Source organism: Rhinatrema bivittatum, chromosome 2, assembly GCF_901001135.1.
Source record: "Rhinatrema bivittatum chromosome 2, aRhiBiv1.1, whole genome shotgun sequence".
NCBI classification, from domain to species: Eukaryota; Metazoa; Chordata; class Amphibia; order Gymnophiona; family Rhinatrematidae; genus Rhinatrema; species Rhinatrema bivittatum.
In genome coordinates this window covers 81,020,966-81,039,858 of record NC_042616.1, presented here as the reverse complement: position 1 = coordinate 81,039,858, position 18,893 = coordinate 81,020,966, and the positions used below count along the sequence as shown (strand labels likewise).

The 18,893-nt window shown below is 45.8% G+C and overlaps 1 protein-coding gene across 1 annotated transcript in view; it reads right to left on the bottom strand.

Annotated features, from left to right (window-relative positions):
* The window catches only part of DLEC1 (DLEC1 cilia and flagella associated protein), a 778,557-nt gene that overhangs the window by 548,847 nt on the left and 210,817 nt on the right, over window positions 1-18,893 (bottom strand). The window contains exon 8 of the mRNA XM_029587026.1: window positions 575-765. Within this exon, the coding sequence (XP_029442886.1) occupies window positions 575-765 (191 nt within the window). The remainder of the gene's footprint in view (window positions 1-574; window positions 766-18,893) is intronic.

The window sequence follows — 18,893 nt, the reverse complement described above, 5'->3', positions numbered from 1 at the left end:
TATGTTGAGTTAAGCAGTTATCAGACTGTTTTGCTCTCTGGAAGTATGAGAGGCTCCAGTTTAGGGGGTTCCAGCCCTGAGTTGCTTGTCGCCCTGGAAAAGGGTTTAGGGACTAATCTTTGGCTTGGGTACAGGTCAATACTGAGGCACTGCAGGTGGCACTCTTGAATATGTAGCAGTGCCTCAAAGTTTTTGTTGCCTCCATCTGCTGGTAGGGATGCAAAACCCACTTGTCTGGACTGATCTGTGGTACTACAGGAAAGAAAAATTAGCAGGTAAGAACCAATTTTCCTTTACATGGAATTAATGTTCTTTTTATAACAGCAACTCAGTAGAGTCACATATATGAGCCTATAATCCTACTAACAAGCCAAAGCTACCTAATCATTTTGGAGGAAAAATAGATAAAGTAGGCATTACTATTACATGGAAAATATACTATAATAATAATAATGTGATCTTTGGAGTTCCATTATGTATATTCACCACAGTTCAGTCTACATTGATTACAATACAAATATCTAAGTACTGTTGGTAGAGACCTAAAGGTTCAAAGCTTTGCCAAGTCCACTACCTTACTAGATAATTTCTTAACTGGGATCTTGGTCTCAGACAATGAAGAAAGTGTTAAGATAGAGTCAGATATAGATGGTTCTACAATTGGCAGGGGGGGTTGAAGTTCTGTGTATCCATCATCTACTGGACTTCTAGATATGTGCTGTTTAAAACAAATGGTCTCCTTCAAGTATCCCAAATCCGGTGTTTCTGCAATTATGAAAAAACAAAAAAACACAACAGCAGCTGTCAATTTATACAGTTTTATGTAGTATCTTTCAAATAAATTTATCATATATACATATAAAATACAATAAAATACAGTTCATCACTAGAATTTAATGTATCAAAATAAGATTTGCACTTGTAAGCAAGAGTCCTTTGAAGGGTTTTTAAGCAAGGGAGAAAGCTAATGAAATAAAGAGATAATCTTAGTCAATTCCAGGCAGAGAATACAACAATGAAAAATCAGATTGGCTGGAGGCAAGATTATGGTTGCTGCTTGAAATGCTTTAGGTACTGTCTTGTTAATGTGCTTAAGGTGGTAATTTTCAAAGGCATTTCCATGGGTAACAGTGTTTTCCCTATAGAAATGGCCTGTTACAAAACTGCTCACCCGATTTCCAAATAAATGTACACATGTATAGCCTGTATTCACATATATTTACTTGCAATGAGGCAGAGGTGTTCCCAGAGGACAGGATTAGGGAGGAGTTTGCACTGATGTGCACACTTTAGTATTTTCATGCTTGTACATTTTTCAGAAAATTAGTAGGTATGAATGTATACTGAATCCTTTGGTAGAATAATTTTCAAATGGGAAATATGCACATACTTTTTCTTTGAAAGCCGTTGTAAATTATTCAAGGTAGTGAAAATATATGGGGTGAATTTTAAGAGTTGCTCGTATTAAAAGGCCCATATATGCAAGTATCGGGACTGAACGTGAGCAACTCGTATTTTAAAATGGTCCCGGATTGAATGAAACAGCATCAGTCACAGCTGTACCAGCAAGTTCGGTTGCAGACATTGTTTCTGAGCCCTCTGTACTGGAAGAGTTATCCAGCCTTAATGTTAAGCACTGGCAAAAATTTTTCAAACAGGCACCTTTGCAGAAGAGGTTTGTACCGCTGATGCTGGCATTGAATTCCCTGTGCTAAGAAGTGAGTCAGTGGCGTAGCGAGGGGTGGGCGGGGTGGGCGGCCGCCCCGGGCGCTAGGTCTAAGGGGGCGCCAAAAAGCTATTTAAATAAAAAAAGAAATTAGAATTTTAGGCCCAGATGTAAGTGTTGTTGAATACTGGCAGATCGTCTTTTTTTTTTTGTTTGTTTTGTTATGAGAGATTTATAGTAATGGTCAGGGACGGATTGACCTATCGGGGGATCGGGCATCCCCCGGTGGGCCGGTCTACCTGGTCTCGACCGCGTGGCTCTTCTTCAGCCTAGCCTCAACGCCTTCGCCAAACCGGCAGGGGCCGAAGAAATACAAATCGAGGCTGGCAGGGGCCGAAGAAAAGAAGATCAGCCAGCGGCGCACGGGCCGAAGAAATGAAGATGGGAACCTCAACCTCCCAGCCAGCCCCCGCTGGAGAAATTAAAATCGAGGCTGGCGGCGGCCGAAGAAAAGAAGATGGGCGCCTCCCAGCCAGCCTCAAGCGGGGGCTAGCTGGGAGGTGCCCATCTTCTTTTCTTCGGCCTCCGCCGGCTTTGATTTTAATTTCTTCGGCCTCCGCCGGAGACAGCCGGCCCCCGAACGCCGGCGGGGGCCGAATAAATTAAAATCGAGGCCGGCGGAGGCCGAAGCAAAGAAGATGGGCGCCTCCCAGCCAGCCTCAAGCAGGGGCTGGCTGGGAGGCGCCCATCTTCTTTTCTTCGGCCTCCGCCGGCTTTGATTTTAATTTCTTCGGCCTCCGCCGGAGACAGCCGGCCCCCGAAGGCCGGCGGGGGCCGAATAAATTAAAATCGAGGCCGGCGGCGGCGGAGGCCGAAGCAAAGAAGATGGGCGCCTCCCAGCCAGCCTCAAGTGGGGGCCGACTGGGTGGCGCCCATCTTCTTTTCTTCAGCCCCCGCCGGCCTCGATTTTAATGTCTTCGGCCCCCGCCGGAGACCAAGAGGGCCGAAAACATTAAAATCGAGGCCGGCAGGGGCCGAAGACATTAAAATCGAGGCCGGCGGGGGCCGAAGAAGTGAACACCGGTCTGCTAACCGCCGCCGGAGACCAGCTGTTCAACCTTGGATCGGAAGGGTGCTTCTGTGTGTATGTGAAAAAGGAGCGGTGTGTGTGTATGAGAAAGGATGTTACCGTCAATTTTTACGCAAGATGCAAATCATTGATGGAGGGAGGGGGCGCCGAAGAAGTCTCTTGCCCCGGGCGCCAAATTTATTTATTTATTTATTTATTTGACTTTGTATACCGACTTTCAAGTTAATATCAAGGCGGTTAACAATATTAGAATTTGCAGTAGCAAAATTCAAAAAAGTCCATAACCCGTACAACATACATCTCACTAACGATTTACATAGTTGAATCAAATACAAAATAGTGTCACATTAAAATTTAAAAACATATAAAACAAAGTAAAAGTCTTAATAGCTAAATTTTCCAAATTAAAACCCTTCAAACTTCATCACCCTTCTTTACCCAGGCCTATACCTCCCTTATTTTATCATTTTTACGCCCTTCTACCCCTCTAAACCCGTAGGGTTTTTATATCTCCTTCTAATTACCCCTTAAGTAAAGTGTAAAGGAAGAAAAGAATCAGTTGGCCTAATTAAAAGCCTGTTGAAAAAGCCAGGTCTTTATCTGTTTTTTAAAACTATTAATATTCTCCTCCAGTCGAATTTCGACCGGAAGGGAGTTCCACATCCCAGGTCCAGCCAAGGACAATGCCCTCTCTCTCACAAAATTGTCTAGCTACGCCACTGAAGTGAGTGGATTGCCCTGGCACATGAAATTCAATACTGGCATTAGCAGCCCAAACTTCCTCTTCTGCAGGGGTGCCTGTTTTAAATGTTTTTGCCAGTGCTTAGCATTAAGGCTAGACAACTCTTCAAATACAGAGGGCTCAATGCTAAATCCAAGTCTGAAAATTTGGCTGGGGCTGGTAGAAAATCAAGATGTTGTTGAGTGTCTGCTCACATTACCTTGGAACTGGTCTGAAAGGCTATTCTGTAGGTGATAAGTCATAACCTTCATCATCATCATCTATTTATAATCATGCTTTTCCAGCTAGAGAGCTGAACACGTGCAACAATTTGGTTTACATGAATACAACATGGCTGGGTTAAAATGGGTACATAAAATAATTGATACATAATATAGTGGAAGAATAATTCAGGAGGATAATGGGAAAATGTGGTACAAGGGATACAGTCAACATTCTATGTATTTAAAATATTTCTATTCTGCTCCATCCACCACTCTGGGCAGTAGGGGGGACACGGAAGTAGAATAGGAGATAGGTCAGAGTACTTTACAAATGGTCATACACAAAGAAAATTATTTTGGTTAGATACAAACATTTGGACAAAGGCATACATTAGGTAAGTAAACAGAGATTATTTGGACCATCACATAAAGCATTCAATTTTAAGCATAGATTGTTTAGACACTGGTTGCTATTGAATAAGAGGTCTTGGTTGTTAGAAGGGAATCTAGATGGTACAGGTTTGGTATGAAATTCATAGGAGCCTATGTATGCAAAGCAGGAAATATGAGAGTAAGATTTGCGGGAATGATTCAATCATCAAGTCCAAAATCTGTTTCTCAGAGCTAAGTTATTAAGTAGCTTCCTGAAAGATAGGAAATCCAGTGCTAGCCTAATATCAGTAGAGGAGGACTGGAAGGCTCATCTGCATACTGCTCCCAGCATCCTCCGGGAGTCACTGCAAGCGATCCAGGGATTGACTTCCACAGCCCCAGCTTCCAGAGGCCCCACACCCTTTGCAGTAGAGGAGGACCGGAAGGCTCATCTGCATACTGCTCCCAGCATCCCCCGGGAGAGAAGTCCAGAGGTCACTGCAAGCGATCCAGGGATTGACTTCCACAGTCCCGGCTTCCAGAGGCCCCACACCCTTTGCAGTAGAAGAGGACCGGAAGCGCACACTGAATCTCAAACCCTTCAATTAACTAAGTAAAGATTAATTTAACGGTGTTTAAAGAAGATTGGTAAGTATAGCTTTCAGAAATGTTTGGACTTATAAAACTTTGGTGAAAGGTAAAATACAGGGATATATTCTTTAGAGTTTGCGTGTGTCTGAGATAATAAGCAAGCGACAGATAGTTAACTCTAGTGTCTGTCTTTCCCACCCACTCAACCCTTGATTTTAAGGCACAAGACACTTTCTCATTAAAAATCAATCACGGCCTTATCGAAATCATACTATTGTACCAGCCCTTATTGAAAGTTTAATCATCCCCTTGTAGGACACTAGCTGATTAATTAGTAAATTCACCTGAAAATTTAACGTACTCTCATTCCAACTCCCTTAGTATCCTAAACTTAACTAGGAAATCAATAAAACTAAGATGAAGGAAGCAGTCCAACAGCAAGAGGGGGCTTTCCAGTCTTTTGCATTGAGTGTCACATGTATGATTTTTTACCCGCTGGTGAGAGATTGTATGTGTGCACTTGATGCAAAGAGCTCCTGGCTCTCAGGGAACGAGTCTGATCTCTGGAGGCTAGAGTAACAGACTTGGAGGAGCTGAGGCAGATAAAGAGGTACATTGATGAGACCTTCAGGGACATAGCCAAGTACCAAATCCAGTCTGGCAGCTCCAGTGCTGCCTTGGATCAGAAAGGTCTCCCAGTAGGAGAACATCATCCTGGTGTAGCAAGAAGTGATCCTGTAGCAAGGACCTGCTCTCCAGGTGATGTACTGTCCTCTCGCACTGAGGAAACTTCTCCCAGGGCTACTGCCCAGGGGGGAAGAGTTAGGCCAGCCATCATAGTTGGTGATTCAATTATTAGAAATGTACATAGTAGGGTGGCTGGTGGACGTGAGGACCGTCTGGTAATTTGCCTGCCTGGTGCGAAGGTGGCAGACCTCACGCATCACCTAGATAGGATTATAGACAGTGCTGGGGAGGAGCCGGCTGTCGCGGTACATGTGGACACCAATGACATAGAAAAATGTGGGAGAGAGGTTCTGGAAGCCAAGTTTAGGATTTTAGGTAGGAAGCTGAGATCCAGAAACTCCAGGGTAGCATTCTCTGAAATGAGACAGGCAGAGCTCCAAAGTTTCAATGCGTGGATGAGACGATGGTGCAGGGAAGAGAGATTTAGTTTTGTAAGGAACTGGGGAAACTTTTGGGGAAGGGGGAGACTTTTCTGAAAGGATGAGCTCCACCTTAACCAGAGTGGAACCAAGCTGCTGGCACTAACTTTCAAAAAGGAGATAGAGCAGCTTTTAAACTAGAACAAGGGGGAAAGCCGACAGTCACTCAGCAGTGCATGGTTCGGAGAAATGTATCCTTGAAGGATACTAATGAAACAGGAGAGTTAGGGCATCCCAACAGAGAGGTTCCAATAAAAGCAAACGTAGTCCATGTGCCTATATGTAAAAAATCACCGAAGCTAATTATTTCCAAATTATCACTAACAACTGAAAAGCAGGTTGTTAATACAAAGAAAAAACACACTTTAAAATGTCTGTATGCCAATGCCAGAAGCCTAAGAAGTAAGATGGTAGAGTTAGAATGTATAGCAGCAAATGATGAGATTGACATAATTGGCATCACAGGAACTTAGTGGAAGGAGGATAACCAATGGGACAGTGCTATATCAGGGTACAAATTATATCGCCATGATAGGGAGGATCAACTTAAGAACATAAGAAATTGCCATGCTGGGTCAGACCAAGGGTCCATCAAGCCCAGCATCCTGTTTCCAACAGAGACCAAAACCAGGCCACAAGAACCTGGCAATTACCCAAACACTAAGAAGAACCCATGCTACTGATGCAATTAATAGCAGTGGCTATTCCCTAAGTATAATTAATAGCCATTAATGGACTTCTCCTCCAAGAACTTATCCAAACCTTTTTTGAACCCAGCTACACTAACTGCACTAACCACCTCCTCTGGCAACAAATTCCAGAGCTTTATTGTGCATTGAGTGAAAAAGAATTTTCTCCGATTAGTCTTAAATGTGTTACTTGCTAACTTCATGGAATGCCCCCTAGTCCTTCTATTATTCAAAAGTGTAAATAACCAAGTCACATCTACTCGTTCAAGACCTCTCATGATCTTAAAGACCTCTATCATATCCCCCCTCAGCCGTCTCTTCTCCAAGCTGAACAGCCCTAACCTCTTCAGCCTTTCCTCATAAGGGAGCTGTTCCATCCCTTTTATCATTTTGGTTGCCCTTCTCTGTACCTTCTCCATCGCAACTATATCTTTTTTGAAACACTGGGAAATAGTAAATGAGGTAAAAATAAGTGCTATTCCACACAAAGTTGGTTGCAGCCTTTTGCGGGCAAGAGCCAAACAACTGAGCACAGTAAAATCTGATACTAATTCCCTTGTGAAATGAGAAAATATTAACAAAAGATGTATAAGTTGTTGGAGATTCCTCAGTTTTGTTGTTTTATCTATGTACTAATATTATTTGTCTGCCATGTAAAACTCCCTTTGAGAACACTTTTTTCTTGACGATTTTGAGTTGGACATCAGGTGGCAGCATAACAATGCACCCGGAGTTGAGTGAATTTGAGTCGGAACAAACTGCTGAGGTCACTCTGCTTTTATGAGTCCATTAATGTTTCAGTTTCAGCTTAGTTTAGGTTTAGTTTAGTTTTATTGGTTTTTCTATACCGTCACATCGGCAAGGCCTTCACAATGGTTTACAAACAATTACAAATAGGAAAAATAGCAAATGTTGCTTACCTGATGTAACAGGTGTTCTCACAGGACAGCAGGATGTTAGTCCTCACAAATGGGTGACATCGAGGATGGAGCCCAACCACGGAAAACTTCTGTCAAAGTTTCTGGAACTTTGACTGGCCCCTACTGGGCATGCCCAGCACGGACCCAACCCTGCAGCCAGCAGGGGTCCCCTTTCAGTCTTGTTTCAAAACTATAGGCAGTGCCGAAAAATAAAATAAGAAAAATGAACCCAACACCGCAGGGCGGCGGGCGGGTTTCGTGAGGACTAACATCCTGCTGTCCTGTGAGAACACCTGTTACATCAGGTAAGCAACATTTGCTTTCTCACAGGACAAGCAGGATGGTTGTCCTCACAAATGGGTGAGTACCGAGCTGAGGATGTCCGAACGTGCACCAAAAGTACCCAACGGTGTGCAACAGGCACAACAACTGGGGTGAAATTTGGTAGAGGACATCCGCACCACACTGGGTAGGCGGAAGGGTGTTGGTACGTCATGTTGCAAAAAGGTTACGCAAGACAGATTGGCCGAAGATGGAATCCTGTCTTCCAGCTTTGTCCAAACAGTAGTGGGCTGCAAATGTATGGAGAGAACTCCAGGTAGCAGCCCTGCAGATGTCAGGAAGCGGCACCGATCGAAGGTGTGCTACTGAAGTCGCCATGGCCCTCGCAGAGTGTGCCTTAACACGGTCTTGAAAGGGAATGCCAGCTTGCTGATAGCAGAAAGAGATGCAGTCCGCCAACCAGGAGGAAAGAGCCTGCTTACCCACAGGTTGCCCTAACTTGTTAGGATGGAAAGAGACGAATAATTGAGTGCTCTTCCTGTGGGCAACTGTACGGTCTAGATAGAAAGCTAGAGCATGTTTACAGTCGAGGGTATGCAGAGTCTGTTCCCCAGAGTTGGAGTGGGGCCTGGGAAAGAAAATAGGTAGTATGATGGATTGATTAATATGAAACTCCGAAACTACCTTAGGTAAGAATTTAGGGTGAGTGCGGAGTACTGCCCGGTCCTGCAGGAGTTTAGTGTAAGGCGGATAGGTAACTAGGGCCTGTAACTCACTAACCCTGTGAGCTGAAGTGATAGCCAAAAGAAATATCACTTTCCATGCGAGATATTTAAGGTCACAGGAATGAAGAGGTTCGAAGGGTGGTTTCACAAGGCGAACAAGAACCAGATTAAGGTCCCAAGATGGAGCCGGAGGACATAAAGGTGGCTTCAAATGGAGCAAGCCTTTAAGAAAGTGTGTTACAAGGGGTTGTACTGAAATAGGGACACCCCCGATACCTTTATGGAAGGCGGCTACCGCACTGACATGCATTCTAATGAAAGAGGTCTTTAGACCTGATTCTGACAAATGCCAAAGATAGTCCAAAAATTTAGGAATTGGACAGGAAAGAGGATCAAGGGACTGCGAAGTGCACCATGATGTGTACCTTTTCCATTTGTAGGAGTAAGATTTTTTTGTGGAAGGCTTTCGTGAAGCGATGAGGACACGAGAAACTGAATCCGATAGGTTAAGTGGTTGAAGGACTAACCTTTCAACATCCATGCCGTCAGGGACAAGGCTTGGAGATTGGGATGGAGGAGGCATCCGTCGTTTTGAGTGATCAGATGCGGGTCCTTTCCCAGGCGAATGTGTCTGCGGATGGAGAGATCCTGGAGTATGGGAAACCACACTTGGCGTGGCCAGTGCGGTGCTATCAGGATCATGGTTCCCTTTGTCCTGACGTAGCTTCACAAGAGTCTTCGACAGAAGAGGAAGTGGAGGGAATGCATAAAACAGACCGGTTGTCCACGGGAGGGAGAATGCATCCCTGGGCCGAGAGTGCTGAGTCCGAATGAGGGAGCAGTAATTGGCCACTTTGTGGTTCTGAGGGGACGCAAAGAGGTCTATGTGGGGATAACCCCATTTCTGGAAAAGAGAGGTCGCTACCAAGGGATTGAGTGACCACTCGTGTGGTTGGAAGACACGGCTCAGCCGGTCTGCCAAAACATTTTCTACTCCCGGCAAGTAGGTGGCCCTGAGATACATGGAACGGGAGAGGGCTTCTGCCCAAATCTGCACAGTTTCCTGACAGAGAAGGAAGGAGCCAGTGCCTCCCTGCTTGTTGATGTACCACATGGCCACCTGGTTGTCCGTCTGAATCAAGATTATGTGATTTGATAGGCAATCTTGAAAAGCCCGGAGAGCGTATCGGATTGCTCGAAGCTCCAGGAAATTTATCTGGTGTTTGGCTTCCTCTAGAGACCAGAATCCTTGAGTTTGTAGACCGTTTACATGGGCTCCCCAGCCGACGCTGGAAGCGTCGGTGGTGAGAATTATTTGAGGATCTGGTGGGTGAAAGGGCAAGCCCTGTAGGAGGTTGGACTGATTTTTCCACCAAGCAAGAGACAGACGGAGTGCATCGGTGATGCGAACAATGGTCGACAGAGGCTGAGTGGCTTGGATCCATTGTGATTTCAGAGTCCATTGCATGACTCTCATGGCCAGACGGGCCATTGGAGTCACATAAACTGAGGAGACAATGTGTCCCAGCAGAATGAGAAATTGGCGAGCTGTTGCTGTGGGTTGAGACTGCAACTGGCAAGCTAGGGACACAAGGGTTTGAACACATTGATGAGGAAGGAAGGCTTTTGACTGTAAAGTGTCCAAGTCTGCTCCAATGAAGGATAAGGTTTGAGATGGGAGTAAGTAGGATTTCTCGTAGTTGACAAGAAATCCTAGAGAAATTAGAGTTCAGATTGTCAGGGTCAGGGAAGACCGAGCGATTTGCTGGGTTGTGGCCCTGATCAACCAATCGTCCAAGTAGGGGTAGACATGGACGCCTTCCTTCCTGAGGAACACTGCAACCACTACGAGACATTTGGTGAAAACTCGTGGTGCGGATGCTAGGCCAAATGGGAGCACTCGGTATTGATAGTGGTTTTGGCCTACTAGAAATCGGAGGTATTTGCAATGAGACTGAGTTATCGCAATGTGGGGCGGATTTTCAGAGCCCTGCTCGCGTAAATCCGCCCAAAACCGGGTGGATTTACGCGAGCAGGGCCCTGCGCGCCGGGAAGCCTATTTTACATAGGCCTACCGGCGCGCGCAGAGCCCCGGGACTCGCGTAAGTCCCGGGGTTTTCGGAGGGGGCGTGTCGGGGGGCGTGCCCGAACTGCGCGGCGTTTTCGGGGCGTGTCGGGAGCGTTCCGGGGGAGTGGCTACGGCCCGGGGCGGCCCGGGGGCGTGGCCGCGCCCTCCGGACCCGCCCCCAGGTCACGTCCCGGCGCGCAGGAGGCCTGCTGACGTGCGGGGATTTACGCCTCCCTCTGGGAGGCGTAAATCCCCCGACAAAGGTAAGGGGGGGGGTTTAGACAGGGCCGGGCGGGTGGGTTAGGTAGGGGAAGGGAGGGGAAGGTGAGGGGAGGGCAAAGGAAAGTTCCCTCCGAGGCCGCTCCGATTTCGGAGCGGCCTTGGAGGGAATGGGGGTAGGCTGCGCGGCTCGGCGCGCGCCAGCTATACAAAATCGATAGCCTTGCGCGCGCCGATCCAGGATTTTAGCGGATACGCGCGGCTCCGCGCGTATCTACTAAAATCCAGCGTACTTTTGTTTGCGCCTGGAGCGCAAACAAAAGTAGGCTATTCGCGCTCGTTTTAAAATCCGCCCCTGTGGGTATAAGCGTCTTTGAGGTCTAGAGAGCAGAGCCAGTCCTCTCTTTGCAGCAGAGGGAGAAGCAAGCCCAGGGTCTCCATCTTGAACTTCTCTCTGTGAAGGTACTTGTTGAGGGCCCGTAGGTCCAGTATTGGTCGAAGTCCTCCTGACTTTTTTGGTATCAGAAAGTACCTGGAATAGAACCCTAGTCCCTGTTGCGAAAGAGGAACGGGTTCTATAGCGTTGGACTGGAGAAGAAGGGAAACTTCCTGCTCTAGAAGAACAGAGTGGTCGGTAAGTCTCCACGCTTGCAGAGGTGGAGAGTCCGAAGGAAGAGTTAGGAAGTTTAGATGGTAACCCTGTGCAATTATCGCTAGCCCCCATTGATCTGTGGTGATGCGATGCCATTTTTCTGTAAAGTGGCTTAGTCGACCTCCTACTGGTATGTTTGGTAGAGGGATTAGGCATCTGCTCTCTAAGTGAAAGTCAAAACCCCGACGCAGGGCCTGGTGGCGGAGCTGTTGTGGGCTTTTGCTTTCGAGGTTGGCGAGGCTGAGGCTTTTGATACGGCCTCGTTGACCTAGACTTGGTGTGTGGGGGATAATACTTCCGTGGACGGAAGAAGGACTTTTTAGGTTCCCTCTTAATGATTGTTTAGAAGGGAAGTCAGAAGGAATCGATGAGAGCTGTTTAAGTGTCTCATGATGATCCTTTAATTCAGCAACTATTTGGTGAATTTGCTCACCAAACAAATTATCCCCTAAACAGGGCAAGTCGGAGAGTCTGTCCTGAACCTCCGGGTGAAGGTCAGAAGACTTAAGCCAAGCCCAGCGTCTTGCTGAGATGGCTGTAGCAGACAGTCTAGTGGAAGCATCGAAGATGTCATAAGATGTTCTTATCTCATGCTTTCCAGCTTCAAATCCTTTAAGTACGAGGGTTTGAAGGTGTTGTTGGAATTGTTCTGGTAAGGTATCTGAAAATTCTTGTATCTGCTTAAAGATGACCCTGTTGTATTGGGTCATATATAGCTGATAAGAAGCTATCCTGGAAATGAGCATGGCCCCTTGGTATACTCTTCTGCCTGTACTATCTAAGAATTTGCTTTCCTTAGTAGGAGGTATAGATGAGTATCGCTTCATTCTTTTAGCTTTCTTTTGAGCTGACTCTACCACAACAGAGTGGTGGTCTAGCTGTGGTTTTTGAAAGCCAGGTGCTGACTGTACAAGGTAAGTAGAGTCAGCTTTTTTGTTTACTGGAGCAACCGATCCAGGAGTTTCCCAATTCTTTTTTAGAAGATCCAGAAAAACCTGATTAATTGGAATGGAAGTGATGACTTTTGGGGCATCCAAAAATTGGAGCAACTCCATCATTTGGTGCCTATCATCTTGCTCCGATTGAAGCTGAAAAGGGACTAATTCCGACATTTCCTTCACAAAATTGGTGAAAGAGAGGTCCTCGGGGGGAGAACGCTTTCTGCTTTCAGCAGGAGAAGGTGGTGAAGGTAAATCATCGGTATCTGTGGAAGTATCATTACCCCAGGTGTCATAAGGGTCAGGTTGCTGACCTGTAGGACCACGAGGGGGTTGGATACCTGAAGGTCCCGGTTGAGCCTCCGAGAAACCCGAAGGAACCACCGGGGGCATCGAAAATACCTTTGGAAGTATCGGTGCCGGCATCGAAGGCATCGATGGAGCCGATGTGCGTATCGCCCCGGAGGAATGTATCGGTGGTGAGGGACGACACGGCATCGATGGAACCACTCCCGAAGGAGGAATTCGATACGGTGTTTCTGCACCAGATGAAGTTGGCATCGGAGAGTGCACGGGTGCTGTCGGTGACCCAGGTATCACCGCTGGAAGGGCGGTCATGAGCGCTTCCATCCGGGCGAGCAGCGGTGCCAGCGCTGCTGGAATCGGGTCGGTGACTGGTTCCACTCTCGGTGCTGGGGTCGGTGCCGAAGGAGTCTGGAACCGTTGCATCGCTTTGTCGATGGCCTCCTGGACGAGCCGGTCCAGTTCTTCCCGGAGATCTGGAGTAACAATACCCGGCTCCGCGGAAGAGGGAGGCTGAGGCTTAGCCGGAGGGACCACCGTCACCGGAGGAATCGCGGCTCCCAAACCCCGATGGGGAGAGGGTTGCCTCGGTGTCTCAGAAACAGAGGTGGACGGTGCCACTTCTGATCGAGACTTCTTCGGTGGCGGCTCGGACGGTACCGAGGTCGATGACTTCGATTCCTCGACGGTCCGAGACTTGCGATGTCGATGACGATGCTTTTCCCTCCGATCCCCACGATCCTCGGGGGAAGGGTCGGGAGTCGATGGTCGTGGAAACGTCGATGGCAGACGGTCACCGGGAGGTTGCCGACGCTGGAAGGATTTCGACGGTGCCGGTTCCGAGGACGTCGATGCGATGGACGGCGTCGGAGTGTGAGCATGGAACAGGAGTCCCATCTTCTCCATTCTGGCTTTGTGACCTTTTAGTGTCATAAGGGCACATTTGGTGCAAGTCAGGACATCATGCTCACTCCCTAAACATAATACACAGACTCTTTGAGGGTCTGTGATAGACATGGTGCGCGTACAATCTGGGCACCGACGGAACCCCGACGCCATGGCCATTGACCAAAAAATTAGCTGCGAGATGGTCGACAGCCAGCAGGCCGCGAAGGCCGAACTCGACGGTAATCGGCGAAAAACTTACCGAAACACCGCGGGCTAAATTTAGATAGAGGGGGGACCCCTGTGGGGTGAATTCTACTTCAAAGAAGTTCGAGAAGAATTTCCTGTCAGGAATGTGGTAAGAGCTCCTTAACCGCGTGGCTACTGCTGCGCGGAAAAAAGAAGACTGAAGGGGACCCCTGCTGGCTGCAGGGTTGGTGCCGTGCTGGGCATGCCCAGTAGGGGCCAGTCAAAGTTCCAGAAACTTTGACAGAAGTTTTCCGTGGTTGGGCTCCATCCTTGATGTCACCCATTTGTGAGGACAACCATCCTGCTTGTCCTGTGAGAAACATTATTTTGTTAAAAGTAATAACAGCTAAAATTAATAAAAGACAAAGAACAGAAGAATTATATAAATTAGCTGTTAAAATAAAAGTCATACAACAAGCTAAAAATATTAAGCCTAAAACAAAATACCTTGTTCCCTAAAAATAGTTTAAATACTACTAAGAACAGTTAAATTCAATTAATGTTCCTGAAATATGACATAAAATTTAAAAAAGGAAAAAGTTAAGCTCGTGTATTCTAATGTTAATGCTGCATGTATCTAAGATTCATGCGCTGAAAAAGCGCATTTAAACAACCATGTTTTTAGTTCTACTTTAAATTGCTTTTTTTCTGCTTGGTATCTCAAATAAGTTGGTAAAGAATTCCACATTGATATTGATATTACGCGCTCCCTTACATGGTTGAGTTTTGCTGATTTAAATGTAGGAACCGATAAAAGTCCTTTGTTGGCCGATCTCAAGTTTCCCTGTGGAATATGTAGGCACCTAGGTGTGTTAAGCCTTTCGGTTCTTTCTCCATAGATAACATTGTGGACTATATAAGCTTAAGGGGAGGTGGTTAGAACTGGCTACGATAGAACTGTGGGCTGATATGTCAGACAGTGAAAGCTCATCTGTGGCATACAAAGGGAGGGTGCGGGGTGGGGGGGGGGGGTAAGAGTCCCTGGGTGCTGGGCTGTATAAGGGCACCAAGCCACCAAAGCTGAACACTGAAATATATTTGGGTACTGGAAAGACCAGGAAGGATGTTGATACCAAGACCTTCCTGCTGATTGCAGTCAATGACATGGGGCAGGGCAACAGCAATAAGTAAGCAGGTGCAGAAATCTGCCAAAGGAGCACAGGAGTTGCCGCTGTGCCTGAAGTTAAACGCTGCACAGCCTGTACCACTGAATGTCAATGTAGCTGCAAGCATAGAGAGGAGGAAGAAGTGGAACAGGAGGCAAGCCAACCTGATGGACGTGCGCAACCAGAACAGATCCTCCCGATTGCCGCTCACCACTTCCAGCCCAGGGAGAAGGAAGAGGAGGCAAGCCGTCAGGCACATGGGGAATGGGAGGAAAGAGAAAAGAGAGAAGGGGTGTTCATGAGCAGGAAGAAATGATGCTATTGGGAGAGACGAGAGAGGGATTCATGGGCAGGAGAAATTGGTGCTAGGTCAGGCGAGCAAATGCAAGTGTTAGTCCATGAATACCATAGACCCACAATACACTACTGGAGCTCATATAGTTGAGAGAAAAATTAGTTTTAGAGACAGGTTGAGCTCTGTAGTCAGTTGCTAACAAACTTCAAATACGAAGACAATCAGCGATTAGTATCTAAGTTGATCATATCAGACCTCTCACAGCCAACTGAGAAAATTGCATTTAGCTCTGCAAATTCAGTTAAACCTGTTAGCGTTACTATGAAATGTCTTTTCTTTTTCCTTGCCTGTTGTATTGCAGTTTTATTTAAAACGTTTATGTTTACTATTCTGTATCAAAAACAACCTCTTGATGTGAGAAAAATAAATACTATTGTGTACACATATAGGGATTTCTCACAAATATGGGACTTGAAAAGGCAAGGTTTACTGTGATGGTAGCCCAGCAACCTTCATAGTGCACAGGGTTCCAGAATGTTTGTCTGGTAACCTAGAAGAGCTACTACTTCTTCGTGCAAAAGACATAATCATCGGTTGCTTAGGGCCATGTCTCTCAAATTCTTGTTATGCTAGTCACTAAAATTACTTTCTTTATGTAAGTGATACTTAGCTTAACTGTTGGTGATTGAGTGCTGTGAAACAGCTTTCTCAATTACTAGCTGCTGTGATGTTCCGCTGGTTGCCGCGATGAGCTTGACTGTAGAAAGGGCTCCTCTCCGGTCCGCGATTGCAATCCCTGTCTATTTCATGCCCTATTATCAGTTCCCTTTCAGGCAAGTATTGTATTGCGCACTGTCTGGATACCCGACACTGCAGAGTTTCGGAGATATTCCTTCCTCAGGGGTACAGTGATCTAGTGTGCTGTGGATTATTTAGATGTGCGGCTATGTGCGGCTTATGCTGGCGAGAGAGAGAGAGACAAAAAAACCACAGAAAAATGCCAAAGTTCCAAAAGTAAAACGGCACACTTTTTTGGAATGAACTAATAATTTGAAAAGTTCAATGCCTCGGACTTACCCTAGTTAAAGTCGGCGCAAGGTTTAAAGGGACCTTCCTGTCAACACAGGGGTATAGAGAGCGTCTGATACAGCACGTTGCATGCGCTGTCTTTTTAACTCGAAAAAACCCGCGAAAACCGCAGTTCAGCTGTAAACATTACTGATAGGTGACCACAGTCTAATTGAACAATGCACTGAAGTGCTACTATGAATTATGATGTGGCACTAAACCTATTATGACATGGAGAACCAATTGATTTTTTCATTAAGCCCCACTGGTTCAACGGTGTTGAGTTTGAAAATCCAAAAATTTTCTCGAAGTAGTAGTCTTGCTTTACGATTTCCTTCTCTTGTTGGAACTGGAATGTATTCTATGATTGCCCACTTATAATCTTTAAAGGTGTGACCTTTAGAGATATTGTGTTGAACAGTAGGTGCTTTTAGGTCTTTTGTGTTCAGGTGGCTGCGATGTTCTATTAGTCTAGTCCTAATTTTTCTGCTTGTTTGCCCCACGTATATTTTATGACATGGGCACTCCAATGCGTACACCACAAAATCTGTGTTACAGTCGGTCTTAATCTTATGTTTGATGATAAAGCCCGAATTAGGGTCCTTCCAAGATGTACCCACCACCGAGGTGTCACAGAAGTCACATTTTCCACAAGTGGTGTGACCTTAATCTAATGTTTGAATTTGGGATGTCTCTGGTGTAGATGTCTCTGGTATGGCTGCTTTGACCACTCGTTGTTTTATGTTTGTACCTCTGGTGTATGCAAACATGGGGGGCATATTAAAAATGGAGTGGACTTGTAATACGTGCCACTTTCTTTGAATGATTCATTTGATTTTGCTTGTAAGATTGGTGTGTTTTAATACACATATTAAGGATTCTTTTTGGGATTTTGCTTTATATTGCAAAAGTTGGTCTCTATCTGAAAATGTAGCTCTTGTGAATGCTCTTTTGATGGCTCGCTGGGGATATCCCCTTTGTAGATAATTGATCAGCATGCTCTAAAAAATCTTTTTCTTGTGAGCAAATTCTCTGCGCCCTAAAAAACTGACTGACTGGGAGCCCCGTTTTGAATTGTGTAGGATGATGGCTTTCAAATCTCAGAAGATTGTTCCTATCTTACGATACAGCATAGTTTCCAAATTATTTCCTATTTGTGAAATTTGGATATCTAAGAAAGATAACGTCTTTTGATGATATGTGATGGTAAACTTGAGATTGAAATCTGTGTGATTAAGCCATTCATGAAATTCTAGAAGTAGTTGTTCTGTTGCTGTCCAGATGAAAAATATATCGTCTATGTACCTGGTCCACAGCAATACTTGTTGAAAAAATGGAGACGGATATACCTTAGTCTCTTCAAACCGCGGTTTTCGAGGGTTTTTTCGAGTTAAAAAGACAGCGCATGCACCGCGCTGCGTCAGACGCTCTGTGTACCCCTGTGTTGACAGGAAGGTCCCTTTAAACCTTGCGCCGACTTTAACTAGGGTACGTCTGAGGCACTGAACTTTTCAAATTATTAGTTCATTCCAAAAAAGTGTGCCGTTTTACTTTTGGAACTTTGGCATTTTTCTGTGTTTCTTTTGTCTTTCTCTCTCGCCAGCATAAGCCGCACATAGCCGCACATCTAAATAATCCACAGCGCACTAGATCACTGTACCCCTGAGGAAGGAATATCTCCGAAACTCTGCAGTGTCGGGTGTCCAGACAGTGCGCGATACAATACTTGCCTGAAAGGGAACTGATAATAGGACATGAAATAGACAGGGATTGCAATCGCGGACCGGAGAGGAGCCCTTTCTACAGTCAAGCTCATCCTGGCAACCAGCGGAACATCACAGCAGCTAGTAATTGAGAAAGCTGTTTCACAGCACTCAATCACCAACAGTTAAGCTAAGTATCACTTACATAAAGAAAGTAATTTTAGTGACTAGCTTAACGAGAATTTGAGAGACATGGCCCTAAGCAACCGATGATTATATCTTTTGCACGAAGAAGCAGTAGCTCTTCTAGGTTACCAGACAAACATTCTGGAACCCTGTGCACTATGAAGGTTGCTGGGCTACCATCACAGTAAACCTTGCCTTTTCAAGTCCCATATTTGTGAGAAATCCCTATATGTGTACACATATGTTTACTATTCTGCACAAAAACATTTTAATTTATTAGCACTGTGTTTTGTGGCTGATCAGTGTCCTAGGTAAGTCAGTGTTTTTGGATGTGTGGTCTGTATTTTTCTGGAAACTGTGAGATCCCAGGTTTGTAGAGTTACAGTGCACCTAAAAAACCCTCAGGGAATATTCTGTGGGTAAGGTATTTGCCCAGAGAGAGCAGAAACCCAGTTGGCAGGTTGCCAGGAGACTGGCACATGTGTAAATACAAGCAAGATCTGTTTAATGCTTGTTGGAGCTCCCAAATGATCATTTAAACATTGGTGGGTGTTAGAGGTAGTGCAAGTACATTATGTGACAGACCTCCCTTCTTTTCTGGTAGCAGTGGTTAGATAATCAAGCAGTGTGTGGGCTGAGGGCCACCACCCACTGATTGGTTAAGAGTGGGATTTTACTTCCAGACACAGAGCACAGTGAAGAACTACAACAGCAGCAGGGTCCCCTTTGCCAATTCAGATTTTCTTAATAGAGTTAAGAAGCTAGCTGTATGCTG